At 28.6% G+C, this 25,639-nt stretch overlaps 1 protein-coding gene across 1 annotated transcript in view; it reads left to right on the top strand.

Moving 5' to 3' along the window:
• Positions 1-12,026: 12,026 nt before the first annotated feature.
• LOC100202161 (uncharacterized) overlaps positions 12,027-25,639 on the top strand; it is a 39,609-nt gene continuing 25,996 nt past the window's right edge. Inside the window, exon 1 of the mRNA XM_065800923.1 lies at positions 12,027-12,080. Coding sequence (XP_065656995.1) covers positions 12,065-12,080 — 16 coding nt within the window. The 5' untranslated portion in view covers positions 12,027-12,064. The remainder of the gene's footprint in view (positions 12,081-25,639) is intronic.

The raw sequence follows: 25,639 nt of genomic DNA, 5'->3' as shown, positions 1-25,639 counted from the left end.
GAAGTTATAAAACATAACTTTATCAAAATATTTTTTATACCATCTGCATGCATTCTATTAAGTTTTCATTTCCTTTTTTTTACGGCAAATTATTTTTGTAATGGCTAGTTAATGAGACAATATTTTTCAATGTGTCACTTCCTCAACGTTGTCAAAACAACGTTTAATTAACGTTGGCAATATAACACTTTTTCAACGTTTTTTAACTACCACATTTTTAACGTTGGTATATGTAACGTTGAATAAGCGTTGTTTCATAAATAGCCTAAATACGTTGGAAAAGCAGCTAATGTCTAACGTTGATAAACCTTCAACTTTGCGACGTTTTTACAGTGATTATTTGCGTACTTTTATTCAACGTTGAATAAACGCGGTTTTTTGAGAAGATAATATAAGTTGATATTTATACGCTTATTCAACGTTGAAAATGTGACGTTTAAAAAGCGGTTTATTTTTAACGTTGATGAAGCATAGATTTTGAATCGTCTTTAAAATAACTTTTTGCGTAAGTTGATTCCACGTTGAATAAACGTCTTTTTTTGAGGAGCTAAATTACGTTACAACTTCAACGCTTATTCAACGTTTAAATTTACCACGATTTAGAATACAATAACAAACATTGATTCAACGTTGAAAGCGCGTTGTTTTTGTGACTGTAACGCTTATTCTACGCTGCGACCGGTTTTCAACGTTGATTCAACGCTGACATGTTTGCTGGGTAGTCTAGTGGCTTCGCTCCAAAAAACTTTTTCTAAAAGTTTAAATTAAATAAAACAAAAAAAAATTAAACCTCTTGACTCAATTAAATATCTTGGTATAAAAATTAATTCAAATCTTTCCTTTTTATCCCACTGTAAAGACTTAGCAAAGAAACTAAGTAGGTCTAATGGCATATTGGTCAAAATTCGCCATTATGTTAATCTCGAGGCACTGTTGAATATATACCATGCTATTTTTGGCTCACATCTTATAAATGCATGCCAAGTATGCGGGAAGTCCCATCAACAAGCTCTTATTAGGTTATCCCACCTCCGAAACAAGGCTTTAAAAATTTTTTATTTTCAGAATATCTAATCATTTATTATCAGAGTATTTAATCCTAATGTGCTCTACCTAATTATTTATTACTATATATATAAATATATATATATATATAAATTATTTATTTTCGGAAAAAAAAACACCGTTCTCATAATTACGGGCATCTATAAAATATCAAAGCATTAAAACTTGGTACAACCTTCCTTATGAAGTAAAAGCTCTCAATTCATTCTCAACCTTTAAAACAAGTTTATTCTATTTTTTATTAAAAAAATATAGTTAATGTTTATAATTTCTATAATCAATTTTTGCTGTCTTTAGTATTGTATTTTCTTAATTTCTATTATATATTTTGTTATCATTACTGTTGCTTATTGTTATTTTTATAAATATTTACATTACTATTATTAACTACATTTAACTATTATTATTATTATTATTATTGTTATTATTATTATTAACACCGTTATTTTTATGTTATAAAGTTTATTAATGTTCTTATATATTGTGAAAATTAGCATTATATTTATTTTAATTAGATATCATTAACATTAGTAGGTGTTTACTTTATATTAGTAAATTTACTATATGTAAACATCCTTGAATGTAAAATCTTAATTCAGAAATAAATGATTGATTGATATTACAAAATAACATGAAGCATATTATTATAACTAAATGGAGAACAAAAAAAGTTTTTTATAATAGGAGATATAAACATAAATATTTTAAAGTACAGCAAACACGCGTTAACTTAAAATTTATTTGACGACATGCTTCATTGCGTCAGTATTCTTCTCTTCATTAACAAACCTACCGGGGCAATCTCTACTTCCATAACTGTTACTGACATTAACAAACTTATAACAAGATACTTCTCTAAAATGAGGAATAGTTAAAAAGGATATTTCAGACTACTTTTTTATATATATTTACCTTTTGAATAACCAATTTTTGTCACAATTTGACAAAAATTGATTATTCAAAACTCCTATATTTAAATAGAATTATTAATTAGCTATTAATGAGTTCTTTGCAATAACTGAGACATACAATTTAACTGAGATAACTGAGTCATACAGTTTAACTTAGTTTAATTTAGTTATGGTAACCCAATACAAGGTTGTTGTAAAGCTTTATTAACAGTATTAATTTTGTTTAGCAAACCGTTCCAAACCTAATGCATTAACGCTGTCTCTTAATGGTATAAATTTTAATTAATAATTTAGTTTCATGAGCAGCTATTGGTGGTTAGCTTTTATTTTCAGCAATGTCGTACAATTCTTGACAAATCTCCAAGTAATTTGTGTAGAATGAGTTAGTAGCATCACTTCTTGTAGATCACTTTGATTGTGATATGCTGCACAAAAGTGTTTTTCTTATTGTGTTCTATAAAAATTTAGACCATCACTGTAACTGACTAAACAATACCACAGAAAATCACTGCTGCTAAACAGTATTCCCCTGATAATAAAACAATCAAATTAAGGCTGAAGGCAGCGCATGGTACCTATTCTGCTAAATTGTTAATATCTCTAATACTAGCTTGCACGCCAAAACAAGTGCTTCTCATGTTGCTGACATTATCCTATGATTGTGATCTACATTTTTCAAACTATTTGTCAATATGCAAAAATCTTACAAGTTTCCTGATTTTAAAGACATCATTAATATTAAATATTTATGTGTTGTTTGCATATATTTTTATGCTAATAATTTTTAACTAATCACTTATGTCTAATTTAGTTACTGAAAAAAGTATGATTAGCATGTGATTAAGAAAACTATATAAAGTTAAGTTTTTCTCACACCTGTTAGTGATGGGGTGACTTGGTACAGCAGACTTGGGATGAAATGGAACACTGTTTAATTTCATCAATTTTTAAATTTACTATATTTTAACTTTTATAATTAATTTTTTTGTAAAAAAGCAAAAAAAAACAACAAAAAAAAGTGAACAGAAAAATTTTATTAATGTTTATAAGAAGATTTCAATATTTTCTTTATGCTACTTTTTTTTTCATAGAAAAAAAAATTAATTGCAGTAAACTCCCATTAACTAGAACCTTCAAGGGAATAAGGAAAACGATTCGACTAAACAAATGCTTGACTTAAAAAAACAATTGTTCTTGCTTTCAAGGGTTCATAGAAAACAGTTTGAGATAATAAAATTTTGAGTTAACTGGTGTTCGACTTACAGGAAATTAACTATATATTGAATTTCATTGTCTTGAAATTTTACCTTGATTATTAAAAACATCTCTCACAGTAAGTATTGTTTTATTGACAAATATTTTTTAGCATATTTTAAATTCAGTTTAAATTATTTTTTATTGGCTTTCACTATAACCCTTTTTAAATTTAATCTCATTATAAGTTTCCTTGTGGCTTTTATTTCATTAATCTTAATCTTAATCTGGATTTTGGTCAATTAAAAAAAGCAAAATTTTTTATTCAAGGAGATAATCATTTTAATAATGGCGGCATGTGTAATATTTTTTCAGATGCCAAGAAAGTACAAACGAGTGACAAATTGGTTTCTCATACAATAATAGCTGCTGTCATGGCTGTCGAAGCTGAGAACATATCACTGCGAACAGCTGCACAAGAGTATAAAATTTCTAAACCAAGTTTACAGCGGAAAATAAAGGTTAACAGAAAGTATAACAAATGTACCGGGTGGAATAATCAATAATAAATGTACCAGGTGGAATAATCAATAACAAATGTACCGGGTGGAATAATCAATAACAAATGTACCGGGTGGAATAATCAATAACAAATATACCGGGTTATAATCTTTACAGAAAAGATCGTGAGAAAAGTAGAGGAGGTGGTGTTTGTATATTTACTTCAGATAAAATAAGCGCTTTTGAAATAAAAGACCATGTGCTCAATAACAAAGAAGTTAAACATGGTGTTCTATTAAAGTAAGCGGTGAATTTATTTTATGTGGTTGTATATACAGACTAGGAAACAATGATCTTGAAAATGGATGTCATTTAACTAATTCTATCAAAAGAAGTTATGAATACTTTATTAAGAACAAAAAATACACCAATGTTTTGATTTGTGGCGATTTTAATTTTCCATCTTTAAATTGCAAATAGAACAACGAATATCAAAGTGTTAGTATCGGACCGAAAGAGTCTTTATCTATCAACTGTATTCAAGAAACTTACTTAACGCAACATGTTATAAAACCAACGTTTCCGCTAAAATTAAATGATTGTACAAATATTCTAGATCTAATTTTAACAGTAAACCTCTTTCAAATATCAAGTTTAGCTCACACTGAGCCTATAGGTGACATCCAAAGAGGTCATCAAGTTCTAAATTTTAACTTCAACACCATGCTAAATGATCAAATGGATTTAGAAAATTTAATTGAAACCACAAAGTTACAATTTAGAAGAAGAAATTATAAAAAGTTCTCAGAATTTTTGAATAACCATATTTGGAGCGAGGAATTCAAAAATTTAGACGTCAATCAGAGTTATTTAAAGTTTATTAATATTTAAGAAAAAGGTTGCAATGAATGTATATTTAAATTAAAATCGAACAAAATAAATTTTAGAAACAATAAAAGATCTTTATGGATGAATGCACAACTTAAGCACGAAATAAGACTGAACGGAAACCTTTGGTATCGTTACAAAAAATCAGATTTTAAAAATACAGAAATAAATCAAGAATATACTAAGAAAAAAATGAAAGAGTAAAAAATCTAGTTAAAACTAGCATAAAAACATACGAAAATAAAATCGCAGTAGAATCAAAACAAAACCCAAAACAAATTTATGCCTATATCAGTCACTTATTACCAATAAAAACGAGTTATCTAATGATGTACAGTTTATAGCAAACTATTTAAACAGGTTCTTCTGTTCCGTATTTACAGATAAAAATCTTAAAGTTATTCCATTATGTGAAAGTGTAACAAATTCAATTTGTCCGATTCCTTTGTTCAACGAAACTGATATTGCAAACAAATTATCTAAACTTAATGTAAACAAATCTTCAGGAAGTGACAAAGTTCGCCCGTTAGTCCTAAATAATTGTGCAGAAAAAATCTTAAAGAGACATCGTTAGAACGAGACTTAAGCGTATATATTTCAAATGATTTAAAACGGTAACATCATATTGAGTCTATTGTTAACAAAGCTAATAGTAAGTTGGGGTTAATTTAACACGCGTAAATAAAACACTATATTGACAAAAATACTATGAAAATATTATACATATCAATTGTGCGACCTCACCTAGAGTATGCTTTCAAATATGGAACCCATACTACGCTAAAGATATTAATCTTTTAGAAAGAGTCCAAAAACGAGCAACTAAAATTTGTTTCCCAAAAGGTATTAACTATGAACAACGGTTACAAAATATAGAACTTTCAAAATTAGAAGGTTGTGAGGTGATCTAAGAAGACAATATGTAAGAAACTTACTTTCTAGGCATAATTTCTTCACCAACCGTGTCATAGAAGCTTGGAATATCCTAGATTAAAATGCTATCAATGCAACTTCTGTAAATAATTAAAAAAAAAAAAACTTATAGTCTAACATCCACTGTCGTTAGACTCATTTTTCTTGGTAAAACAAGAAAACAGCATTTGATTTATATTATATATTTATATTAGGCATCTAATATGCATTATGGACTTAATGTTAGAGAAACAAAGCAACTTGCATATCAATATGCAATTAAAAATGCATATTGATATACCAGAAAACTGCAAAAAATAGTGAAACAGCTCGAAATAAATATTTATTCTTAAATTGCACAAAATTATCTATTCGCATTTGCGAATCTCCCCAATATTATATTTACTCTCAATGTATTTGTAATGTAGTTTATGCTAAGGACTCAGCTGGCATAAACTACATTACAAATACATTAGTATAAACCATCGCCTACTTAAAGTATACGGCCTAATATTCTGCATTTTTGCCGAAAAAATAGTTGGCCAGTTTTTTTGCGGTTTTGAATGAAAGTCGTATAACGACGTAATCTAAAAGTTCTGTTAGTAGAACGAAGAATATTGAAAGTTGTCTTTTGGCTATTTATTAAACGATTTAAAACTAGATGTAGTGACAGTATTTTCACTTAATGTCAATGAAGAATTACAAACCATAAAGAGTTACAAAAAGTTTTGTCAATATCAATGATTATTTACAAACCATAAAAAGTTTAAATGATAAAGTTATTTGTAAATATGCTAAACTTTATGCCAATTAGCTCATCTGTTATATGTGAAAAACATTTTCAAGCAAAAAATAATTTAAAACAAGGAGAGCAGCCTAAAAGATCCTTCTTAATAAAACAATGAAAACTGGCTAAAAGATCCTGCCTAATAAAACGAGGATAGCATGCTAAAAGATCCTGTTTAAAAAAAGGTTATAAACAATACCCACTCTACATCCAAGTTTCATGGACAAATAACTATTGCAAATAATTATATATTATTGAGATTCCTGTAATTAGTCATCTGGTTATTTCTGTTCCAAAATGTTTAAAATTGTAAATGCTAAAAAAATATTGACACAATTCTAAATACATTGCTGGTATGGTATGAGCTAAAAAATGTTGAAACTTAATTATAATGTTGTATTTTACAAGTTATTGCTTAATACCAGAACAATTGAGATTCTAAAAACCACGCATTGAGTTATTTAATACCACAAGTTATTTTCTTCTAATCTCAGTGTTGATGGTACTATCCTTTGATTCGCAAAGACTCCAATGGCCACATGCTTGGCGTGGGGGTATACATACATATAAATTCACCTTTTTTTTTTAATCCATTTATTCAACCAAAAATTTAAAAATTACAAGTTTTTTATAATTTTACAAAATTAGGTTAGGTGTCACTTATATAGTTGAAAACTAGTCATTGGAGTGACACCTAAATAAAATAAACAAACAAAAAAAAAAGAATGAAAAATATGTATGATGTAATTGTAATGAATGTGTAAATTATATTAATTTCAAAATAATGATGATAACGATAAAGCTATAATAAATTAAATAATAAGACAAAAAATGTGAAAACACTCAATTAATAACAGCAAACAAAAATAAAAACAATTAGCAAAATAGCACAAATAAAAACAAACTTTCGCAAACGAAAAAGCAAAACACAAAAACTACAAAATCAAAGCAAAAACTACAAAACAACAATGCAAACACAAAAACTTCTACAAAATAAAAATAATAATAATAATAATTTTTTGTTATTTTCGGTTTAAAAAAAAAGGTGTAAAATAGTTGGTAGCGACTGGTAGTACAAATCGATGTTCGAATTTTCTTTTGTTAGTTTTTTTAAGTGTTAATTTTGAGTATTTACTTTTTAAGTGTTTATTTGTTTATAATATGACTTGTTTTTATTTAATCTTCATTTTCTTTTGATATTTTTGAATTCTTTATTTTAACAATTGAAAATTAACTCAGTTTTTGATTTTCTTTCTTTACTTCCTTTTTTTTCAACGGTTAAAAAAACACGACCGCTATCTGCGATGACCTTGCAAAGAATGTTTGTCGTGAAATTAGGTTTAAATCCTTTGACTATTTGTTTATATTCTTCCGCTTTGCACCTCTTCACTCTATCACCTTTCTCTTTGTTCTTCATCGTTTTCCTTCTTCCCAAGACTGCACTTTTTTAGATGTAATTTCTTATCAAATTGACCATCCCTTTCTCTTTACCTCTCTGCCAATATTGTTGATGTCGGTAACTTAAATGCTCATCACACTGAATGGCTTTGCTTTAACGCCAGTGACCCTGCAGGCACTAAAGCCTATAACCTCTGTATTTCTCAATCTTTTACTCGAATAGTTAACTTTGTGACTCGTTTTCCTGACAACCCTAAATATTTACCGTCACTCCTTGATTTATGTCTTGTCTCTAACCCTAGGCGGCTCTGACAATGCAATGATCTCTTATTTTCACCTCGTACTTCCACTTTGGACTCACTCTAACATCGTAGTACTTACCACTCTAAAGCTGACTGGGATTCTTTTCGTGATTTTCTTTGTGACGGTCCTCGGGCTGATGTTATTGCTCTCTAAGCTAAAAATGCATCTCATGCGTAACTTCCTGAATTCAGGCAAGAATAGAAGCTTTTATTCCTTCTCGTCGGTTCCAAGTCAAGCCTCACTCTACTTCATGGTTTTCACTCTCTTGTGCAGCTGCCAAATCTAATTGTAATCATTTTTTCATCTTTTTCAAGAGAAAAATTCTTTTGAGAATAAACGGCTGTTTATAATTGCAAGAAATCGACGTAAAAAGGTGCTATCTGATGTAAAGCTCCATTATTTTCGGTTTATGTAGTGTATCTGGGAAAGGTTTTGAAATTATCAAACTTTTTTTTCCAAACCGCTTTATTAAAGTCATTCTCATAAGCCAACACTTCTTCATTTCCAGAAACTTCTGGAGTACCTCAAAGTTCTATCCTTGGTCCTGTTTTGTTTCTTATCGTCATTAATGTTCTTTGCAACAACTTTATATCTAATATAGCTCTTTTTTCTGATGACTCAAATTTATACTCTTGTCTTGACGAAAAGTCTTCTCTTTATAATTGCTTTTAACAGGCAACCAATCTTGAATCTGATCTCACTTCTTTCACTTTTCAAGGAAACCATATATTCAATTGATTCCTAAATTAGCATCCGCTAAAGTTGCTTCTGACTATTGTGCTCGCCATTTCCTTACTCATGATTCCATTCTCTACCTCTAAAAATCTCTTATTCATCCCTGCATGGAATACTGTTGTCATATTTGATCTGGTTCTTCTAATGATGCTCTTTCTCTTATAGGCAAGGTCTAAAAATGCATCGCAAACGTAATTGAACCCGCTTAATCTGTTAAACGTGAGCGTCTTTCCCATCGTCGTAAAGTTGCATCTCTTTCTCTTTCTACAAATACTATCATGTTCGCTGCTCAAAGGAGTTACGAGTCAAGCGAGAATGAGTTTTATATGATGGAGTTAGAGATGACATTGACATTAATTGTAAAATTGTTTTTTGGCAAAACATGCAGTCTCTATACAATTTAGAAATAAATTCTGTGAATCTTGTGTCAAAACTATCAGATAGACACTTAGACTCTGGTTCTATTTTATTCTCTTGCTTCTGCACTATATTGCTGTTCTAATACAAATTTACTTTCTTTGAGTTACTAACAGCAAGATTTGTTGAACGCATGTATACTTTATTCAGTATATTGAATTCATATAAATTAAATGCAGATAAACCAGCTCATTGTGCTATAAAACTTATATACTTTAAAAGGAGCCATTATTTCTCAGTTGGAAGAGTTAAAGTATTGGATTGAAATTTTGTAATGTTAGAAGTCCAAGTATACCATGTGATTGGGGTTTAAGTGTCACAACTCATAGTTCTAACCTTAAGGAGAGAGTTACTTTCTGAAGATTTTTTGTTTGTTTGTACTTCTCGTTTAAACAGGACTGTATCGAGAATTTTTTTTCCATTACTCAAAGCAAAGGTGGTTGGAATGACCGTCCTAATGTTAGATAGTTTTGAGCTACCTGTAGAAACGATTTATTACTTTCATCGGTTAAAAAAAAAAATCCAATAGCAACTGTATAAAGAAGTCAAATTTTGATACAGCTTTTAAAATAAATGATTGTATGAATTGTTGCAATCAAACAACCACTAATTGTGGAATTTATGAAACAGAAATAAAAACAATATCTTATTTTCGAATAGGGTCATTTTATATGTTTATTGGAAAAATTTTAATGCAACCAAAGGATTAAACCCTTTAACACATGGCTGGATGGCTTATTTAAAAAGATAAATTATGGCATAAGTGTTCTGATGTACTCTTTCTTAGTTCAGTTGACAATCCATCAGCCTTTAGTTCACTAGTTTGTAAAATGGAAGCAACTTTTTTGAAATTCCTTTATAAATATCTTGAAAGAAATGAACTGGCCTTGATTCTCATTAATAAAATAGTTTTTTTTTTGAGTTTTTGTACGATCAACATAAAAAACATACGTTTTATTTGGAAAAAAAAAACAAGAATTTTTTATTTCATAAAGTTTTTAAACAGAGGCATAGACACACACAATAAGCCAAATGCAAAAAAAAATTTACACATATTGTTCATTATTGATATATTATTATAATATTTTTTCACTTTTTTTTTGTAATATGATGTACTAATAACTTTTAAAAAAATTGTTCTGTTTTTTGTTATTACAAGAATTTTTTATTTCATGTCATTTCTAAACAGGGGCGTAAACCCACCCAATAAGTCTAATTGCAATTTCAAAAATATTGTACATATTGCTCATTGATATATTATGATAATATTTTTTCAATTTATTTCTTTGTTATTAGACATTTATGCTTTAACTTTATAACTTATGTAATTAACTTTATGCTCTACAAAACCTTATGTTCAACAAAGAAACTTTATGTTCTACAAAACATGCTTTTTTCAACATTATTTCATTCTTATTGAAACATTTCAATGGAAATCTTAACAAAATTTATGTATCTTAATGTTATAAAATTGATATATCTTATATATAACTTGGGGTGGGTGGGAAAAATTTCAACAAATTAACGTCCATTCGTGAGCAAAGCACAGTTTTTAAAAATAAACTTATGCCGCGTATTAAAAAATGTCTAACCAATATAAATAGGGACTTACTAAACAATCTGGCGGCGTATTTAAATTTCATCATTGCAAAATTAATGTTTTTAAATCGGAACTATCTTAAATAATATTAATAAGACTATAGCTCTTAGGTTTTAAATTTTGGAAAATATAGAACTATATATATAGATATATACCAATGTATATAGATTTATACCAATATCAGTACCTTTTACCAAAATATATAGATATTTTATTTTCTTCTTTCAATATATTAAAACAGATCATTAGCATAAATTATGCTTATGATCTGTTTTAATATATTAAAAGAAGAAAATAAAATATCTATATATTTTGTATAATCTAAATATCTATATAAAATATCTATATATACATGTTTACATCTAATAGATGTAAAACGAGTAGTTCCATAACTGTAAATTACAAATCAACTCTATTATGCCATAATAGAGTTGATTTGTAATTTACAGTTATGAAACTACTCGTATTACATCTATTAGATGTAAACATGAATAAATTACTGAAACTTCAAAATTCATTAATAAGAACAATAAAGAACTTTTGTATTAATAATGGCGAAGCTCTTAGTTATTCTAATTGATGAATTTTTAAGTTTCTGTAATTTGCTTATTTACATCAAAAAAATATACGATGACTAAATCAATCAATCAAGATTGTTTAACAAATAGTAAAATTGTTAGTATTAATTTTTATTAGGTCCTTTGTTTCATTAGGTCCTAATGACTGTGTTTAAAAAAACAGTTGTTATAAAAATAATATTTATAATAATAAATGTAAGATTCACAATAACAATAAGAAATTTTTGTTTTTTTGTTTTGTTAGTTCTATATGATATAGATATACAGATTTTAAAAATATATACAACTTTAAAAATGTCGGACCAAATTTAAACAAACTAAATAATGTTTTACTACAGAAGATAAAAATGACTCAATAACTAGAAAACCTCCCAAAAAAGTTTTTTAACCTGCTGCTGAGGGCTTCTGTACATACATCAACTATCTTACTTGTTAATATTGTTGTTATTATTGTTAATAATATTGTTAAAGTTTTATTATGATTTTTTATATTGTTATTACAGTATTGTATTGTTAGTTGTTATTGTTTCTATATTCTTTTTATATATATTTTATTTTCATTAAATATTATTTTCTGTTCAAGTATTATAACATTTTTGATTAAAGTATTTAATTTAAATTAGTAATTGTAACTTGTAAAGTTTTTACTTGAAATTATTACTTGTTGTATGTAAATATTGTCTAAAATAAAAAATACATTTAGAATACATTTGATTTGTATACATATTTTTGTTATATTATTTCTAGGTTAAAAATAAATGTAAAAACTATTTTAATGGAGGAAAATAATGGTATGTTTAATTTCGTTTTTTTTTTTTAAAAAAAACATCATATAGGACTGTTAATCATCTGACATCATTTATAATTGTATGACAGTTATAATGGTATGACAATATAACTGTCATACCATTATAACTGTCATAACATCATTTATAATGATTTTACATTATAATGGTATGACATACAGAACCAAGTTTAGAACTTTGTTTAAGCATAAATCTGTAAAAATAAGTTTATTATTCTTATGTCTGCTAATACATAGGATTATATTTGTTTCAAAAAAAGTATTCAAATTATGAATTACTTATATATATATGATCCAGGATATGTTTGGTAGACCATATTTTCTAAGAAACTGTATATGTTTTTAAATCATTAATCATTAGCTGTAGCATGATAAGCTAATTGAGCAAATTAATATTAGTATATTTGACAACAAATTAATATGAGTATAGTTGACAACAAATTAGATTATAAAGACAAGATTTTCTTTGTATTATTCCCTACTAGCAATCGTACTAAGTTGAATTTTTTTTATCATTTAAACTTTTTAAGATCAGTTTTGCATTATAAATTTGTAAAAATTATACAATGTTATCTTATAACTGAGAATAAATTCATTTCCCCTATTACATTTTTAAAATTACGTTACTTCTCAATCGTTAACTATTGGTAACATGGTACATTCTCTAATTTTTAATTAAATATTAAGTAAATAAACTTGATAATGCTGTAAATGTTTGTTTATCATTGCCATACTGCTAAATATAATCTTTTATGTTATTTTTATTATAAAATAATTTCATCTCAATTGGTTACTTAGTCACAAAAAAAAAAAAGTTCTAGTTTGCAATTTTATGTCTCAATTGTTTATTTTTTGAACTTTTTAAAGTGTAACCAATTAAGATGTAACACAACATAACTAAATCTAGATTTTAGACATAAATAAAATATGTCTCAAACATAGATTTTTTTAACGTTACGTTATGTCTCAATTGGTTAAACTTTAAAAAATAGAAAAAAAGACGTAATGTAATGTAAAGAATTTTATATTTGTGTCATATTTTTATTATGCTTTGATTCCAAAATGGTTTAAATTACGTTATGTCTCAGTCGGCGTTTTGTCATGTTATGTCTCGACACTTTTAAAGGTAGTAAAATAAATAATTAGTTTGCTAAAGTACCTTAAATTGCTCAAGTACCATTGATTTCTTAAGTACCATAAGTTAGTATAGTATTAGTATTAGTATTAAGAATTGCTGTAACTGGTGTGAGCCAGTGAGTGTGGTATTAACACACTATGACAGCCGATTTGCTTGATTGCTGCTCATCCAGCAATCAAGACCTGCTTTAAAACTGTTAACTGATTGTGCTTTAACCAACTCGCTTGGCAAGCTATTCCACAAATTAGCCGATCTTTTAAATAAAAAGTTTTCAGGACAGGCTTGCTTAGTGATTTCTTTGACATATTTAAAGCTGTGACCTCTCGTTTGAGTTTGTTGAATACTAATTTTTTTGATTGTTTCCAAATCGTTAAAACCGTTGAAGAATTTAAAAAGTTGAATCATATCTCCTCGTTGCCTCCTTTTTGTCAAGGTAGTCAAGTCAAGAGCTTTTAGATGATACTCATAGTTGATTATTTTAAGTGATGGTATTAATCGAGTTGCACGATGTTGGACTCTTTCTAATAACTCAATTTCTCCCTTTCGAATCGGTGACCAAACTTGTACTGCAAACTCTAACAGTGGCCGCACAAAAGAAACATAAAGTATTCTCAGCAGTCTAATATCTAAGCAAACGAAGCATTTTCTAATCCGACCCAACATTTGGTTGGCTTTGCCTACGCATTTTATAACATGATTTTTCCATTTCAGATTGCTTGAGAAGATTACTCCAAAATCACTTTCAGATTCTGTTATGTTTAACTTTTGATCATTGATATAAAGGGGTGATTTTTTGTTATTCCGGCCAAAGTGCATGACCATACATTTTGAAATATTAAATTTCACAAGCCAGTCTTGAGTCCACTTAAAAGCTAAATCAAGATCTGATTGCAAAGAAAGAGTTGATGCACTGGAAAGCATTTCATTCAAAATTTTGGTGTCATCTGCATATAGCTTGGTTAGATTTTTTAGAGTTTCAGGCAAATTGTTTATAAATAGTACAAACAAGAGTGGTCCAATTACTGACCCTTATGGCACACCACTGGTAATTTCTGCCCAAGAGGATACATTTTCGCCTATCACAACTCTTTGTTTTCTTTCTTTTAAAAATGCTTCAATCCATTGTATTGTCATACCAGATATTCCATAAGCTGTAAGTTTAAGCAACAATCTTTTATGTGGCACTGTGTCAAATGCCCTGGCAAAATCCAAAAAGATAACATCAACAGGTCTACCATTCTCTAAGGCGGTTGAAATAAAATCAAGTGTTTCAAGTAGATTCGTTAAGCATGATTTATTTTTAACACAACTGTGCTGTTGCTTGACTATTAGTTTGAACTTATATAGAAACGTTTCAAGTTTACATCTGATTATACCTTCCATTATTTTACATGCACTTGAGGTGAGTGATACCGGTCGGTAGTTTCCTGCTAAGGTTTTTTCGCCTTTTTTGTACAGAGGAGTGATATTTGCTGATTTAAATTGCACTGGCAGTTTGCTGGTTTTAAACGATTCTTTAAAAATATACGTAAGCGGAATAGCAAAGGCTGATGCACAGTTCTTTAAAATAGCTAAATGTAAATTATCAACACCACTTGATTTGTTATCTTTTAAGTTTTTTAATCTTAGATAGACATCTTCATATGTAAAATCTTCATTTGTCATAATGAATATTTCAGTAGTTCTTAAATCAAAAGAAGGCAGTGGACCATCATTTTCTTTCACAAATGCAGCTTGAAAATTTTTGTTTAAGATATCAACAATATCTTTTGAATTTTGAGTGGTTATACCATTTTCTCCCTTTAATGCTTTTATAGTATCTTTGACTGCTTGTTGATTGTTCATGTAGCTGTAGAGAAGCTTTGGATTATTGATGGCTCTTTTTACCAGATTAAACTCAAAGTTTTGTCTCACTTTTTTAATCTTGTCTGCTACATTTTTGCAAATCATTTTGTATTTAGATTTCAAAACAGGGTCTTTCCATTTACAAGAGCAGTTTTTATATCTTAAATTTTGTTTGCTTCTAATAAGAAACTTTAACCTAGCATTAACCCAGGCTGGTCTAATTTATAAAGAGTTAAATGTCTTTTTAATTGGAGTGAAATGATTACATGCCACCTCAGTATAAAAAATCAGTTCATCAAACATTTCTTGTACGTTTTTGTTACTGAAGCATTGTATCCAGTCAACATTTGAAATTAGATCAGATATTAGTTCAAAATTGGAATTAGCAAACATAAATCTTTGCTTACTTTTATTGTCATGGATTGCTTTATCAGACAAGATAAAACTGAAACATATTATAAGATGGCCTCTGGTTATATTTCCCAGAACAAATTTTGAATCTATTTCGTTAACACTCGCTGACTGAGTTGTAAAGATTAAATCTAAGGTACTCCCAAGTTGTTCATCTGACAGCTGGAAAGTTGGTATGTTAATATGCTGATAAAGAAAATTATCATTTAAAATATCTGTAAATTTATATTCAATTCCATTCTCATTTGAAATTGCATCAACACAGCCATTTGACCAGTTGATTGATGGGAAATTGAAGTCGCCCATGATAAGTAAATCTTTGAACTTATTTTTGTCTATATATTTGCGTGCCAGGCCAAAAGCCACATCAAATTCTGCTATATCCAAAAAATCATTTGGGCTGTAGATACATCCAAGTAAATACTTGTCATTATCAAAATAAACAACTGCCCACACTTGTTCTAGTTTACAGGGATTTAGAACAGCATCATTTAGTTCATAGGAGTCTAATGAATTGTCTATATATAAACAAACACCACCACCTTTTCGTCCGTCTGATCTGTCTTTTCTGTACAGATGGTAACCTTCAATGTTTACAACTGAATCACTTTTAAACCATGTCTCAGTCACAGAAATTACATTTGGTTTGTTTTGTTCAATTACCACTTTAAACTCATTTAACTTGTTATCGAGAGAGGTAGCATTTAGGTATAAATATGACAGCTTTTTAATTTCATTGCAATCTGAAACTGAATTATGTATACAATTATTGATCTGATTTCTTTTTGAATTTGATGATCTTATTGCCACGGATGCCATACCAAAAGGGGTCATTGTCCAGTCTTGCTTGATTCATTTTATTTCTTTCAGTTCTGAGGTTAAAATCTTGGAGTCTCTGAGCCTCAGTCAAATCTGGACTAAGATAAATATCTTTATGTGCGACATTACTTCTCAATTTTTTAGCTGATGCTAATATTGTGTTGCGAAGAATATCCTCAGCTAATTCAACAAGAATTGGACCTGGTTTATTAGTTTTAGATCTCAGCCGTCTAACAAATTTTGGTATTACATTCTCTTGATTTATGAGCTTAAAAATTTCATTTACTTTTGACTCATCTTCTTTTGATTTCATTTCTATACTTTCTTTAGTTGATTCTGTCACTCCATAAATATTGACATTTTTTGCTCTTCTTTTTCTTTCGTCTAACTCATTAATAACTACATTTGTTACCATCAGCTGCTCTGTAGGCTTCTTTTTTTGTATACCCTGTTTGACAATAAGTGACCAGTCACTGATAGACTTGCTTGACTCAGCTGCTTTATTTATTTCTGTCTTTTTAATGTTTTCGTCATTTTCAGTTTTTGTTGTTTCTAGTTTTGTCACGCGTTCAAGAGTTCCAAAAAAGTGTTAGAAAGCTGGCTACACCAATTATGAATGTCTTTAGTTGTTTGAGAGTGTGAACCGGCACCCAATTTTGGCCAATTGTTCTGTTTAAGAAAATCTAAATTCATTCCTTAACTGATATTGTCTACTCTCTTGATTAGAGGGCTACCACCCTGAATAACAGTGGATTACCTCTTGTTGTGAACTTATTAACACAAATAGAACTGTTAGTTTTTTGTGTTTTTTTCCGTTACTTTAAGTTACTTTAACTTTCAAAGGTACTTTTTATTATCTTTTTCCTTAGGTTACTTTTAAAGCTTTAAAAATTGTATTTACCTTGAAAAAGTTTTTTTTAAAACTAAGTGTGGGATAGTTTTAAAAAATTTTTTTTTAATTCAAATAATTTTGCCTAACCTGTTAATGCATTTATATTGTTATTTATATTGTAAAACTTGAATGTTACAATGTTATTAATAATATTATTAATAATACTGTTACTAAAACAATTTTATTAAATACCATAACTCATTAATGAGTTAGGGTATTTAACAATAAATTTGTCGAGACGTTTGCAACTAAAAAGTATTTTTTTAAAAACTGCTTTAACTAAAAACCTTTTCTTAACCAAAGAGTGTCTTTTATTATATTGCTATCAACCTCGATAATCACGCCTAATGCTAATTAACTAACACCCACGCTGTTGCCTTGTTTCCATAAATGTTCCAAACTCTTTTGTAGGATTGTACTTAGGTGTTTTTTTTACCATATTTTTTACCATTTTTTCAATAATCACATTTTAATTTTTTATCTCATACTCTTGTCAGAGGATTTGTTGTTTCTTTGTTTTGCTACACCACTGCTATTAACAGAACCAAACCATTAACTGAACTGTGTATATCTCCACTAAACTCTGGAATTAATTTTATGTGGATTTTAATCAAGATTTGGCTGAAATAGCTTGTACATTATTTACATAAATAACAATTGTTGTCAATTATATATAAAACACTATCTCTTCATTAAACATAATTTATATACAAACTAAATTCTCTAAGAATTTACAATTATTTCTGTTTCAGAAAAAAACAACAAAAAAACAAAACAAAGAAAAACAAACAAACAAAAAAAAACAATAACAAAAAAGCAACAAAAAAAAAACAAAGTAGAAAGACATGAAAACATATCAAAACTTGCATATCAAAACTTTCAATTATTGTTAAAATTTGTTATAAAGCTTGTTTTTTTCCTCAACTTGTATTAAACTCTGTAGCTAAAAATAACAATCACACTAAAAAAAATAATACAAAGGTTGTATAAAAGTTTCATAAAAGAATATTCTTTTTTTAATTATTACATTTTTCTAGTTTATTTAATTAAAATTTGATTTCATTGCAATTTTGTTTCCTTTCTTTAGTATTGTTTTTTTTTTTTCTCAATAGATAAATTTAGCTTTTTGCTGCGAATTATTGAACACTTAAAAATTTAAAAGATGCAATAAAAGAAGATGTCTAAAAAATTACTTTAAATGTGGATGAACAAGGCATACGACTGCACAGGCTTCCTGGGAAGGCTTGAAGAATATGGAAAAAAAAAAGATTGCTGTCTCAGCCCAAACCCTTAATTGATGTAGTGGTACTCTTTTCTGGCAGCAGACTATCAGATAGTTGATATATGTACTGAAGCCCCCAGTAGCAGGCTATTTCAGTGACTAGCTCAGGTGTGTCATTATCTTCTCTCCTAGAATGCCTATATAGAACATTACAGACAGCCAAGTGGATTCTATGTGCGAGGCAGAGCTGATGGTCTGGTAAAATTGCGCTACCAAATTTTTTCATTACAGCAGCTCCATCTGTGGTTACTGCAACAATATCACAGGAAAAACGTAGCCCAAATTCTTTTAGTTTTTGTCAACAATTATACAACATTTCACTGCTCTGATAGTTGATAAATGTACTGAAGCCCCCAGTAGCAGGCTATTTCAGTATGTCACTCTGCTTATCTAAACACGCATTTATAATTATATATATATATATATATATATATATATATATATATATATATATATATATATATATATATATATATATATATATATATATACAGACCTCGGCATGAGTAAATGAATGCAAAAGCAATGATTCGCCTGTTTAAAACAGACATGGCGTGTGATGCAGGCAATAAGCATTATTGCAGGTTTTTTGATATTTAGATAAAAAAGCTCATGGATACAATAAAACTAATTATGTTTTAGCAATAGTTTTTTTTAGTTTTACACTGTAATGTTTTGTATAGTATCATAAATTCATCAGAAAAACAATAGTCAGATTTTATTTCTTATTTTTCAAATAAGAAAAAAAACTTTTCAAATAAGAAAATTTTTTTTTCTTATTTGAAAAGTTTAAAAATCACACAGAAATAGCTCCAAACAAGAGTGCAAGTAATTATGAGAAAAGACTTATAATTAAAACTTAAATGAATGAATTTGATACTTTTAAAACTGTTTTTGTGTCAAGTATTTCTAATTTAAACCGAAACTTTTATAACTGCTTGTTTATAACGATTTAATTCAAGTTTTAAATAAGCGTGTATTTCACTTTAATTGCCCATACAGTGGACGCAAGTAATAATCGTTCAATCATCCGAAATATAGAACCCCAGCGTGTCTCATTATCCAAAGTATTGCTTCCTTGCTAAACATTTATTGTGAGTTTCTTAGTTTCTATACAACATAACAGACTTTTGCCAAAAGTTGGGCAATTTATGTTTTTTTTAAAGCATCATGAATAGCTGCAAAGTGTGCAGTAGCTAGTGCAACGTATCAGCGTATCAACGTATAAATGTCAGTAGACAATTGTTGACACCATTCTGGGAGGACAAAGGCTAGATTTTCTTCCCAAACTGTTTCACTTTCTTCTCCATTAAAAAATGCTGCTTCACTTTCATCCTGTTGTAAAAACTCCACTTGTTCCTCATCCTGCCAAGCTTCGTCTTGAAAATTTTCATCACCTGAATATTCATTTAAAATTGTGGTTGCTCTAATCATATTGGCTGCATTGTCTACAATTGCACATACTATTTGATCTTTGCTGATACCAAATCCTACCAAATAACTATTTTGATAGATGTGATCTTTCGAAATGCTTTTTCATATTGTAAACTTTTTATTATTATTTTTTTTTTTCGCATGAAATCATTTTATCATTTATTTTTTCTGTAATCTTACATGTTGCCAGTTATGTACTTTTATCAATTGAAAAATACTTATCTAGAAACCTCTCAGTATTGTTTGATTTTGAAACCTTTTTTTTTTTTAAAACTATGGAAAACAAAATAAATGACAAATTTTAAAGATAAGAAAATAGTTTAAAAAAATAGTATAAACAAAAATAATATTAATAATCTCAAAAAAACGTTTTGAATCTTTTCCTAATTTAATATGGAACTCACGTGTTTAAATCTATTTTTAAAATGTTTTAATTAGTTAAAAACATTAAAATAAATCATGTGGCTTTACACATAGATAAAGTATTTTTTCAACCAATCATTGACATTGTTTAGAAGTATTGTTTTATGTAACTTATCATATTCAACGATATGAACCACAGGGCATATTTCACAAAAAAATTGGATAAAATTTAAATTCTAAATAAATGCTAATGATTTTTTGAAAGTAAACAAAAACAATTTTATAAGCTCAACTATTTAAAATATGAAAATCATATTTTAAATATGCGCCTTCGTGCCTCCAATTGTGCATCTATTATTTAACTTTTTAAAAAAACATATGAAAAATGCTATATTCAGAAATTATAAATATTATATTGAGCATAATTGTTTAAAATCTTTAAACAAATCTCATTATATAAAATTATTTACTTTAAATTTGATATTTTAAAATATCTAAGGTTGAAGTTGGCTCCGGCAAAAAATGTTTTAGCCCCAGCTCCAATTCTGCTCCATGTAAAATCACCACCTCCGGATAGCTCTGACTCCAGCTCTGGAGCTGCTCCCAAGCCCTGCTTACATATGCATTAGATAGAACAAAGTCTTATCCCGAAACCCAGCATATGTTCTCTGTGAAGTGTCATCTTGGGAACAATGTGAACACATAAAACATTAATCAGAACTGAATATAAAGGTGTCTTTAGTGTGCCAAGTGTGCCTTTAATAATTCACTGGAATGGCAAACTCATGGAAGGTTTGACATCTCATGAACATGTAGATTATCTTCCAGTCTTGATTACAGGCGTTAATGTTGAGCAATTATTGAGTGTTCCAAAACTATCATCCAGAACATGTGAAGCGCAAGCATCTTCAGTTATTGAATGTTTAGAAGCTTGGGTTAGTGAAGAACAGGTTGCAGCATTAAATACTGGTCATTGTGCCAGTGCATGGTCATTAATTGAGCAGAGGCTCAATAAAGATCTTATGTTTCTAGCTTGTTGTCACCACTAGGGAAAGGAAATATGTAAGTTTTTTCTAAAACTGGTTTTTCAAATAAACCACAGTTTTTAATATTTTAAAAACTGGTTTTCTGGTTTTCTTGTGTATTTTTTTCTTATATATATATTTCAGGGGAACAACAGCAGCAAAAACATAAATATATATAGTAACAATGTCATATTTGTACATTGAGCAGCAAACAAATAAGTCTTTTTAATGTTAATTTTACGTTTCTTAAGACAATAAGCACATAAAAAACATATAGCATTAAGTGTTTCATCATTTAACCTTGACCTTAGTTTAGTGACAAATAGACTACTTGCAGAAAATGACCTTTCAGCCTCCACACTTGTTACTTGGATTGATTTCAAAGCTGTGTGCAACAAATCTAAGTTACTTGTTTGTTTTTTTGTTAGCTCAAATACTGCCATTTCTTTGAGCATTAGTTTGAAAGTTGATTCTATTTTTTGTTTTTTTGGTGAAACCCCTTTGACTGTCTCTCTGATGGAGAACTCGAGCTCTTCTGACAAGGAAGTTAATTGTTGTGCTTGTTCCTGACTAGTTTTATTATGTGACAGATTTTCCTCATCTTTTGACTCACTTCTCTTTTGCTCAAACAAACCATTAAACAAACTTGAGGCAGTAGTAGCAATTACATTTCTCTTTGGCATGGAATTTTCGAAAATGTCACGAGTTGCTCCATTAATGACATCAGGATTATTCAGATATTTAACTAAGTTTACTAATATAGCATTCCTCGGCTCAGTGACTCTTTTAGTAAATGAGTCAACTAGCTCTTGACTAAAGGTATTTTCCTGGCTTTTTAGCTGCTTCAAAATGAACTTCAGAATGCCAACAGATGAGAGCAAGTTTGAATCCATTCTGCAAAGTGCTTCAGCACCAACCTTGATTAATTCTAAAGCATTTACTAGATTTTGTAAGGTGGTAAATTCAGACTCAGAAATCATAATATCGCTTCATAACTCAATCAGTGACATTTGAATACGTTTCTTAAGGGTAAAAAATCTTGAAATCATATCTAGTAAGCTGTTCCAATCTGTCTTAGAGTCTAAGATTTGCTGCAGCTCCTTTCCAAACTTAGACTGGACATGCTTTTGCAGAATCATGTCATTTTTAACTGGAGACTTTCAAAACAATCTGACACATTTTCTGACCTTGCTGATGAGTTCTGTGACATCCTCCCTGATCATTGGAAGAGCTGATGCACCTACTTCTGCTGAAACTTCTAATCCTCCTTCCTCATCACTGTCATCATCTTCTTGGTCCTCTTCTAGAATAGTGACTTGCTCAGGTGTGTCATTATCTTCTTTCCTAGATTGCCTATATAGAACATTACAGACAGCCAAGTGGATTCCATGTGCGAGGCAGAGCTGATGGTCTAGTAAAATTGTGCTACCAAATTTTTTCATTACAGCAACTCCGTCTGTGGTTACTGCAACAATATCACAGGCAAAACGTAGCCCAAATTCTTTTAATTTCTTGTCAACAATTATACAACATTTCTTTGCTGGCATAGACCCATGTACCCTGATCATTCCAAAGTTCCAATAATCACCTTCCATATGAGCATTTATGTTCATATATCTTCTGTTTCTGGATGAAATATACTCATCAAGGGTTAAGCTAAATTTGTGACCAACAAGCTTATTTTCTGCATATTGCTGCTGATAAGTTTTCTTGATATCTTTATAATGTTTCATCAGCAGAGCCTTATTCGATTTAGCATCTTTGGGCAATTTATATCCTTGTGTCTCAAGAGCTGTTCTTAAATGTTTGATGACTTCGAATTTCCCCTAAGGAGTAACAACAGCAGCAATGTGATGTTGTGCTTTATCCTCAGGTGGTTTCTCATAGAGCTTGTGGTTCTTCCTTTGCACTTAATTTCTTTTGAGTGCAAAAAGTGCTTCCAAACTGGTGTGTTATTATTGTGGACTTCAGAAAACAACATTTTCGTTTTTGTAAAAATTTGTTTCATTGTTAAAGTTCAAGTGGAAGCAAATTGAATGTTTTCATTTATTTTCTCCAGCAACTACACATCAAGAAAAGTGTTTTAGAATTGCCAAATAACCAACTAAATTTTGTACAAAAGATATACTTAGGTTGTTAGAGAAGTTCATAGAAATTCATCTATAAAGATACAATGAGACAGGAAATAATTAAATATTTATATATCATTTAAAACTGTGTTTAATTATGAACATTTTAAGTACTTGTTGAATTATTTTGAATGTTTATTAAAAAGTTATTTAAATTTTATTATATACGTTTAAAAGAAAAAATTTAAAAATGGAAAAATTTGAATATCGAGTATATATTAAAACCCGTGTTCTACTTGGAGTTTCAGCACAAGCCATAACCCATGAATTGGTTTTAGTTCATGGTGACCAAGCTCCAAAATACAGTACAGTTGCCAAGTGGGCTACTTTTTTTAAAGATGGTAGAGAGAGTCTCAAAGATGATCCTCGCTCAGGGCACCCTCAAACCACGTATACAGTTAAGAATATTGAATGTGTGCGAACCATTATTGAAGAAAATCTACATGCAACACATGATATAATTGAAACCCTAACATTGATTAATGATTTTACAATCAACGAAATCATTCACAATGCACTTAAAAAAAGAAAATTAACATCACGTTGGATACCCCACGAGTTAACCAATCATAATTGCAAGAATAGAGTCAGTTGTAAGAGTTAATCCTAGAAGATAAAGAGTTAATCCTAGATGATTCATTGAGTACATTGCCAAAAAAAAAAAAGGGTAGATGACTCATCGAGTACATTATAAGAAAAAAAAAATTTTAATTTGCTTTTGCATATTATCATCTATGATAATCTATGATGTAGAAAAATGTTTTGTGTTAATTTGTTAGCAAATAATAAGAAAAAATTTGTTTCTTTAAAAAATTTAAAGTTGAAGTTAAATGCTTTTTTTATGACCTAATAATTTCTGAATAAACGTCAAATAAACGATATCAAAAGATAATTTAAATAAAATTAATGTTTTCGCTTTATGTAAAACTACAGAATGTGAAGTACCAGCTGCATTAAGGTTCTTAAAATATTATTTTTTGACAAAGTTCCATTACTTTATCTCTTAGTCCTTAAATAAAATTTGTAAAAAAATAAAAATAAAACATTATTTTTGTTTAAACAAAGATTTTTTATTTAGGAAGTATTTTTTAAATATGTTTAAACGCTTTTACAATTTTCTTATGATCTAATTAATAATAGAAAATGTGGAAAACAAACTTTGACACTGTGGCTTTTAAAATAAAATTATATATATACATAACATTTATAACTTGATATTAAGTTATTTGAAAGAAATTTTCTGTATTGACATCATTTATTAACTACAAAAGTGCATTAATCAGTATTTTAAAAAAAATGAAAGCCGGAACTTACCTTTGAGAAAAAATAAAAGCATTAAAAATTATTAATTTTTATGCTTATATCGCTATAAATAATTTGTTCTGGAAAGTTTAATTAACATGAAACTTATTTTTTAAGGATTTTTTATGATATGAACACAACTTATCTTGGCACTTGGGAATAACTTTAAATAATATTTGTAAAAAATTAAAAATAAAATAGTATTTTTGTTTGAACATTAAAACTTTTTAGTTTTTGTTTTGGAAGTATTTTTTTAAATACGTTTAAATGCTTGTACATTTATTATGTAACTATATGTTAAACTTATGTTCTATTTAATAATAGAAAATGCGGAAAACAAACTTTGTGACTTTTGTGACTTTCAAAATAAAGTTTTACTACTTTTCTTCCATAGAATTCAAAATAAAGAGTTAGAAAGAACTGCAAATAAAATCAAAAGTTGTCTGGGTAACTTTATTGCACCAAGGGATTATTTTTAGTCTTACTTCACAAAACTCTATTGTGTAAACTGTATTGTGACTTTTTGTTTTTGTTTTTTAAAATTTATTATTATTCTAGTTTCTTTTTGTTTTTTAAAGTTCTTGAGTTAAAAAAAAAAAAAAAAGAATATTCATCATTCTAGTTAAAATTACTATTTACTAAAAAATTACTATTTTTATTAAAATTACTATATTACTACTGGATTTAGGTCAGCAATGTACTAATATAGTTTGTTCACTTTACTTTTTAAAATGTTGACTTGAAACTTTTTTAGACAATATAGGAAAATAAAAATAAATATTATAAAAGTTTTTTTTTTTTTGCAGTTTCTTTTATATGTAGATATTATCTGGCTAAACCTTAAGATGAAGTCCTACTGAAGACATAGACAAAAATGATGTCATTTATAATATTTTGTGTACAGT

This window comes from Hydra vulgaris, chromosome 07, assembly GCF_038396675.1.
Source record: "Hydra vulgaris chromosome 07, alternate assembly HydraT2T_AEP".
NCBI lineage: Eukaryota > Metazoa > Cnidaria > Hydrozoa > Anthoathecata > Hydridae > Hydra > Hydra vulgaris.
The sequence above is the reverse complement of the archived record's forward strand: the minus strand, read 5'-3'. Positions and strand labels throughout refer to the sequence as shown.